This window comes from Propithecus coquereli, unplaced genomic scaffold, assembly GCF_000956105.1.
Source record: "Propithecus coquereli isolate 6110/MARCELLA unplaced genomic scaffold, Pcoq_1.0 Scaffold9, whole genome shotgun sequence".
NCBI classification, from domain to species: domain Eukaryota; kingdom Metazoa; phylum Chordata; class Mammalia; order Primates; family Indriidae; genus Propithecus; species Propithecus coquereli.
The window spans coordinates 2,371,082-2,379,441 of NW_012155284.1; the positions used below are offsets into that span (position 1 = coordinate 2,371,082).

Consider the following 8,360-nt stretch of genomic DNA (forward strand, 5'->3'; position numbering starts at 1 on the left):
GAAATGTAAGTCTTAATAGGCAAGCTGTTAATCACTAACTCTCTCATTTACTTAGAGGCTCCCTGTCATGACCAAATCAAATGGCAGGTAGCTTATCACCCTTTCTTTATGAGGATGCAACACAACCAACCATACAGATGGATCTCTTTTATTAGTTCATTTTGGAGCTTAAAGTAGAATCCAATGGGGTATATTTCCAGGCTATTATCTTTTTTAATAAAACATTTTAGGCACATTAAAACATGTATAGATTAATACAGCACCCAGGTTAAAAAATAAAATAACAGTTAGAACTCCACTATGTCATTCCCCTCCATTCCAACCCTGACCCCCAACCTTTACCACCTTTCCTCTTTCCACACTGGAAGAAATCACTCTTCCGAATTTGCTGTTCATCATTCCTATGCATGTCTTTACAGCTTCCCCAAATATGTATGTATTCTTATACAGTATATATCAATAGTACTGTTTCACATGCTTCTAACTTCCTAAGATGGTATGTGTGGTGTGTCCTTCGGCAACTTGATTTTTGGCTCTATATACTGTTAATGAAATTTTTAATACTGATCATGTACCTCTAGTTCATTTTCATTGCTGTATAACATTTCATTGCATTAATATAACACAATGAATCCACTCTCTTGTTGGTGGGCATTTAGATTTACAAAAAAAAAAATCAAAGTAGAGACAGGGCCTCGCTCTTGCTCAGGCTGGTCTCAAACTCCTCAGCGCAAGCAGTCCTCCCACCTCGGCCTCCTACAGTGCTAAGATTACAGGTATGAGCCACTGTGCCCAGGCAAAACCTCTTTTAAACAGGACAAAACTGCTTCCAGAGAAATGATGTTCTGTCCTAGTCTAAATACCACAAGAGAGAACACACACCAAAGACATTACAAAAAGAATCCCAAGGAACCTGCCTTTCTTCCACTCTTTCCAGCAACCTCAAACTAGCACCACCTCTTTGTTACCTAGTTAATTCATATTCTGCCCTTTTAGTGAGACAGCGCCTATCTGCTCTCCCACCTGTGCAGAATGGGAAGGAGCTCACTTATCCCGGATCTATATAATGGAGGGTGATTCTTGACAGAGGCACAGACAAAAGGGCTAGAGAAAGTGGAATATAGAAAGGCAGGAAAATTATCCTACTACCTGTTTTTACTTGACTGATTATTACACTAGTATTTTCCTAAAATGTCAGTTGTCACTGTTAAATTTCCAAAGTCTATGAAGTTAATCACTCTTGTAAAAAGCTGTCTGTGTCAGTAGCTGGCCCCTGTATCTCCAACTTTATGGTCTATGAAATAAGAACTGAAACCAAGAAATAAAGGTGGTGAAATTTTATGAATGCTTCTTAATACTACTTCTGAATCCAGTTAGTATAAAGCACAGTTTTATAGTCGAAATTATAACCAAATAGCTATCATGAATATAATTTATTTGATAGAATTCTTAAGGATTCTATTAATATTTTTGATCAATATCTTGGGGCTTTTGAGACAGGGCCTCACTCTGTTGCCCAGGCTGGAATGTAGTGGTGCAATCATGGCTCACTGTAACCCCAAACTTCTGGGTTTAAGGGATCCCCTACCTCAGCTTCACAAGTGGCTGGGACTACAGGTACAAGCCACCATGCCCAGCTAATTATTTTTTTGTAGAAATGAGATCTTGCTATGTTGCTGAAGCAAGTCTTGAACTCCTGGCCTCAAGCAATCCTCCCACCTCAATCTCCCAAAGTGCTGGGATTACAGGTGTGAGCCACTGTTCCTGGCCTAATATTTTTAATATTCTTCAGCAATAAAACCAAGCAGTTCATCCTCGCACCCTAACAGAATATTCTGTCAATAGCAAGTAAATTTCTCTAAGTATGATACTTATCGAATTCAAATTCAAATCATTTAGTATAACCTCTCTCTTTTTTATTTGAGAAGTCACTTACTCGGGTTTGGAGAGCATCTTTTCCAAGTTAAATTCTTTCAGGTATCTTATTATGGAAGCCAAAGAGCAAATCACAGGCTTCGCCAAGTTAATGATGCCAGAAATACTTTGAGAACCTAAAAAACAGAATATATACTCTGATTAACATTATTACCATTAAAAGACAGATTTTATAGCCACTAAAATAATAATTTAGACAGTATCTCTTAGAATTGCCCTTTGGAAAAATGTAAAAGACTGCAAACATGTAGGGCATGGACAAATGGGCATTTTCTGAGGGTGAAATGAACCTTTTTTGGAGAGTAACGAAGTATTTTTTCAAAATATAAAACACTCATCCCTTTTGATCCAGAAATACTCCAAAATGTGTGTCAAGGATGTGTGCACAAAAAGGTGAGTTGAAAGATCTTTTGTAATGTTAAAAAAACTAGAGACAACCTAAATCAACATCAATAGGGAAGTAGTTAGATCAATTCTGGTAAATCCAGATTATTACGCACCTACTAGAAAGAATGACTTATAGTTATCCACACTGATAGGAAAAGCTATCGATAACATATCGCTAAGTGAGGGGAAAAAAAGTTGTCTGATCATTCTCCTCTCTCACCACAAATATTGCAACAGCTTTCCATCTGTCTCCCTGCTTCACCCTTGCACCCTATAGGGTATTCTTAACAGAGCAGCCAGAGGAATTCTTTTTTAAGTGTACATCAGATCATTAGATCACTCTGTTCAAAAATCCTCCATCTCCCAACTCACTGAGAGGAGAAGCCAAAGTCCTTACGGTGATTTGTAAGGTCCCACGCAATCTGCCTTTCATCTCCCATTTCTGAGCTCTCCCCCTAATATTCTCCCCCTCAGTGACTGTTCCAGCACACAGACTCCTTGCTATTCCTTAAACATGCCAGGCACCCTCCCACCTTAAGATATTTTGTGCTTACTGTTGTTGCTGCCTGAAATACTGTTCCTTCACATGTCCATATGACTTTTTCCCTTAACTGCTTCAGTCTCTGTTTGAATCTTTGATCAAGTGCCACTTTCTCAGTGAGGCCTTCTTTTACCACCCTAGTTAAAAGTTCAACCCCCATCCCTGCCTTATTTTCCTCATAGCACTAATCACCTTCTAACACTTGTCAATTAGACAAATAATGGTTATTTAACACATTTTGACCCTGTCAATAACATTCAGAGATTTTAATTCTGGCAACCAACCTTTCAAAATTCTAGCTTTCCTCAGAATATTTGTCCCATTGTAAAAAGTTAAAAGGATACTAAAGGGCCATCTTTAAAGATAAGCAAAAAGGAAAGTTGATCAATTACTCCTTCCACTCCAATGAATATGTCAAAACCATTAAGTTATCAACTGTTCATAACTAAAAAGGAAGAAGCTGCAGTGGTATTTTTGATGAGCCCAACAACCATGAGCCCTTCTCCTATATTGGTAACTACCTTGTAGTCATTAAATTGAAAGTCATGCTCATAGCTTTATCCAAATCTAGAATCACTTCAATTTGAGGATATATGGGGGAAAATATTTACCTTTTATGTCAACTATATCTTTCGCATAAAACTCCATAACCGCCTGGAAAGCATGACTGTATTCAAAATAAACGTTATCCATCCTTTCTACTCGAATTCTGTCATCCCGCACCCTGAAAGAAAACAAGGAAAATTTCAAAGATAATTACCCATTATCTTGAATTATCTGTATATAAGTCTTGGCCAGAAAAATTAAAAAAAATTAGATAAAGACTCATTCCTTTTTTTCTCTCCTTTATTTCAACTTGGGAGAGAATGAGATCTAAAGTTTCCCTGCCAAAGGGCCTCATTTCATCAAATATCATAATTATTACTTTTTTTAAAATCAATGGATATTTTATATCACCTAGCATATAGTAAGTACTTTATATCATTTAAAAAGAAGAACTCCTTGAAATTAGAGTCAATTACATTAATAAATATGAAGGGAGAAAAACTGGAAAGCATCACTTTGATTTAATTACATTATTTGTTTAAATACTCTAGCAACAGAATATAGCATTGAGTAATTCTTTGAGGGGCTTTTTGCTAAGTCCATTTCTATCACAGCCTCCAGTCAAAAACAGCAAATTAGGTTAACTCTCATTCTTTAAAGTGATTCTACAGTTTTTTTTAAAAATACGTATAAAAATTTGCCTAAGTGCATAAACAAAAGCATCTCATCCATGCTGGGTAGTGCATTTTCTTTTCCATTTTCTATTTTTCTTGAGTCTCCATCTCCTTCTCCTCCTCTCCTTTCCTTACCACCTCACTCCTATGACTGTTATCACTCGTGTTAACAGCCTAGAATGAATCCTTCCATATACAAAGAAGCATTATATATGCTTACACATGTCGCTGCATTATAAAAATGGGATGACTTTATATACTCCAGATATATGTATGTCTGGTTTCACTAGAAACTTATTGGGATTTTGATCAGATATGTAATGAATTAATTAGGAGGGAGGGCAAATGAATACCCCGTTGTTAAAGATGGTAAATTTCTCTGTTCACATCTTTTATGTCCAACAATAAATGTTCTGTAATTTTCTCCTTGAAGGTTTTACATAGCTTTGGTTGTGCTCACTCTTAGATAAGTACACATTTCTCTCTTGTCTTTATCTGAAACAGAAACAGATGCTGGGTGGGACCAGCATCAGGGGATTCTTATGTACACTAAAGAACCACTGACCTACACGAATAAAATAATGGTGATATAATGGTAATCAATAAATGACAGGAAAGAGTATTGACAGAGTACTTGCTTTGGGAGCTTATCTTATATATTGATATGGGTATGATTTAAGAATATAAAGTATGCGTAAAAAATAGAGCTACACTATGAACATCTAAGTTAAGATAATCTAGAAAGTTTCCCAGATTTTTTCTTTGACTCTCTATGCAGACCCCTTCCTTGGACTCTCCAAAAATTGAAGACAGACTTCAAATAATCCCCAGCACCAAACTAAAGCAAGCTCTTTCTATTTTGATGACATTCCTTACTGAACAAAGAGATTCTATGATCTGGTTTGAAAGTTCAACTACAATGTCTTATAATAAATAAACAATAGGGAAACTTCAGTACCTATTCTGTTTAACAACTAGGTTAAAAATCTGAAAGATTTATGACTGATAAATCTAAAGCTTATTTATATTTGTTTCTACTTTACAAAAAAAAGTTATGAGAAACAAATTCTCATGGGCATATGCCACATCAGCACTCTTAGTTTACAATCTAAGACAACAGACAATAACGTGGTAGACATACATAAAAGATACAGAAAATACAGAAAGACACACAATGGCTATGCCTCATCACAAAAGGAACACAGTCCCTCCCTCCTCAATATTATGAATAAGTAGAAATGTTACCATTTTATAAATTCAGTATTTGTAATTTTTTGCTATTTTTCTTAATATAAAGATTTTATAAAAATAGTTGTTTGTTCTATCCAAACAACATAGTTCAGTCACCCCAAATCCTGCCATAAAAGCAGAATTGAATAGCCAAACCGAAGTCCACAAATAAAATATACTAAAATATGACTGTATCTCAAGATATCCCCAAGAACTCCAAAATGCAAGCAGGTGGGATAAACAACAGACAACAGTAAAATATACATGCTAGTGGTATCCACACAGGGAGAAGCAGATAGAAGCAAAAGAATATCTAACAATCAGAAAACAGAGGCTGGGCACAGTGGTCCATGCCATAATCCCAGCTCTTTGGGAGGCCACGGCAAAAGGATTACTTGAGGCCAGAAGTTCGCGACCAGCCTACGCAATATAGTTTGACCCCATATCTACAAAAAATAAACAAATTAGCCAGGTGTGGTTGTGCACACCTGTAGTCCTAGCTATTCAGGACGCTGAGGTGGGGGAACTGCTTGAGCCCAGGAGTTTGTGGTTATAGTGAGCTACGATCACACCACTGTACTCCATCCTGGGTGAGACACCTATTTCAAAAAAAAAAAGGAAAAAGAAAACAAAACAGGAATACCACAAAAAAGCAATCAGATACACACTGGAAAAGTGTGGTAAGACACTCTGAGTAGCTGAAACTGGGGGTGAGGGTTGTACACTTGATTAAAAGTGAGTACAAGAAGTTCATAGTAAGGTCTAAAGAGGCTTTAGAACTCTAGGCCCTATGAATTCACAAAACTAACTATGCAAAGCACTCTTTCAGGACAAATCATACACTGGGGAGAAACTCCTGTCAACAGAATCCAAAATGAGTAGTAAAGGGATAACAGAGTCAAAATAAAGAAGACAGAAGTACTACAAAACAAAGCCAGGAAAAAGTTAGCTGCCATGCAGCATGGATGAAACTCAAAAACATTATGCTAACTGAAAGAAATCAAGCCAAAAAAACTACATACTATAAGATTCCACATATATGAAATTCTAAAAAAGGCAAACTCTATTAATGGAAAATTAATAATTGCCTGGGGCCAAATGTGAAGGGAGGGGACCAACTATTAATACAAAGGGACATGAGGAATTTTATATGGGTAAAGGTATGGTTCTATACCTTGACTGTGGTAGTGGTGCTTCTACAACTGTATAAAATCACAATTCAAACCATACATTTAAACAAAGAGAACTGTTTATGATAATATTTTACATTTAAAAAACAAAACACAGGAACCATGAAGTTAGAAAAGCTGTACTGAACCCATGCCTCTTCTGAAAGTTCAGGAAAACTAATTTCACATAAAAATGAGTAACAGAAAATGATCAAGGTCAAATCCTGTACAAAGTTATGATAAGAAAAAGGAGAATAAGCACAGTAACATCTCTACAGACAATAGAGGCATATCAGATGGATACTTCCAGAAAACAGGAAAACTCATTTAAAATTAAGACAAGCTAAAAAAATCATTAATTATATTTAGAAAAACTCAGAAATGAATTGGTACAACTCAGAAAATTAGAGATAAGAGGAAAAATTATCTCATGATGAAGGATAGACTAGAAGGAACACAAAACTGAATTAATACTATAGATAAAGATAAGTAGAAAATGAAAATGGGAAAATTTTTCAAAGTCAAAAAGAAATGAAAAAAGATTTAGAAGATTGGAAGAAAGCAATAAATACAGAAGGTAGGCAAAAAAGATCAAAAACATGTATATAAAAGGGCACATCATATACCTGGGAAATCAATCCAGAAAGACCACCCCAAGAAATAATCTAGTAAAATTATTTCCAAACAAAATAGTAACTCCTTTATATAAGGGAGAAAAAAAAAAAAAAAAACACACAGAATTGCCAAACTTTAACAGCAATGATTTATGCTAGAAGGCAATAGAGTAACATATGTAATATACAAAAAAAAAACAAAAAAACCTGCAAGCCAAGAGTTTTATCTGTAGCCACTATATCTTCCATGTATAAGGCCACAGACAATGGTAATCAAAGTATGTTCACCAAACCAATAGTATCATCACTACCTGGGAACTTGTTAGAAATGCAAATTCTCAGGCCCCATCCCACATGTACTGAGTCACAGTCTGGGAGTAAGGCCCAGCCAGTAATTCTGATGCACACAAAGGTTTAAGAACCACCGTACTAGAGAATGAATTTCAGACAATCAAAATAACTAGAGAGACACTGAAATAAGAATTGGTGATGAGAATTTAACATATTATTTGCTTGGAGAACTACAACTCAATGAAGGCTATAAGAAGGTATAGTATATAATAGTAATATGCTCTAACAATGCAGATGCATTACAACTATGAAATAAACAGAAAGAAACAGAAGAGTATATTCAACAAAATTTTAACTGTTTTCAGTGATCTATACTATTGGTGGTCATATTGGTATTGTTACTCTAAAAACATGTGTAATGTGGGATGAAGCAAATTAAATATGTGATATTCTAATGACAAAACCAAAGTGCTTACTTAAGAACCAGGATTGTCGACATGGGGGACAATGAAGATACAGACATAAGACTGAAAAGGTTAAACAAAAACTTTTTAGCCCTGAATTTCAATCACTAGTATTTTTTATGAATTCTTAATATAGTTTATCTTTAAAATACGTGTATTCCCTAGCTCTGTCCACTGAAAAGGCCTAGCAATAACGACCTATCCAATAAAGAGAGCCTCCCTAGTGCATAGATTGTGGTTTTGAAATGCCATTTCCTGCTGAAAGAAACCAGGGCTTATTGGAGAAATGAAAAATTCTAGGTCTGGAATTGAAAATGTTTAAGATGAACCTAGAATATCTTGTTATAACAAAAAGCAAAAAAGCTACTAATAGGGTCATGGCAAAATGACACAAAAACCAACTTGAAGAGCCTCTTATTGTCCAACTATGGGCCAGTTTGAGCATCAGGAAGAACAGCAACTGCAATGAATCAAAACACATTAGATATGTTTAAATCCATGAGTTCATA

The 8,360-nt window shown here is 35.6% G+C and overlaps 1 protein-coding gene across 1 annotated transcript in view; it reads right to left on the bottom strand.

Annotated features, from left to right (window-relative positions):
• Positions 1-8,360, bottom strand: part of MSH3 (mutS homolog 3) — a 209,051-nt gene that overhangs the window by 143,170 nt on the left and 57,521 nt on the right. The window contains exons 9-10 of the mRNA XM_012664615.1: positions 3,475-3,587; positions 1,937-2,051 (exon numbers count right to left, since the gene is read on the bottom strand). Coding sequence (XP_012520069.1) covers positions 1,937-2,051; positions 3,475-3,587 — 228 coding nt within the window. The remainder of the gene's footprint in view (positions 1-1,936; positions 2,052-3,474; positions 3,588-8,360) is intronic.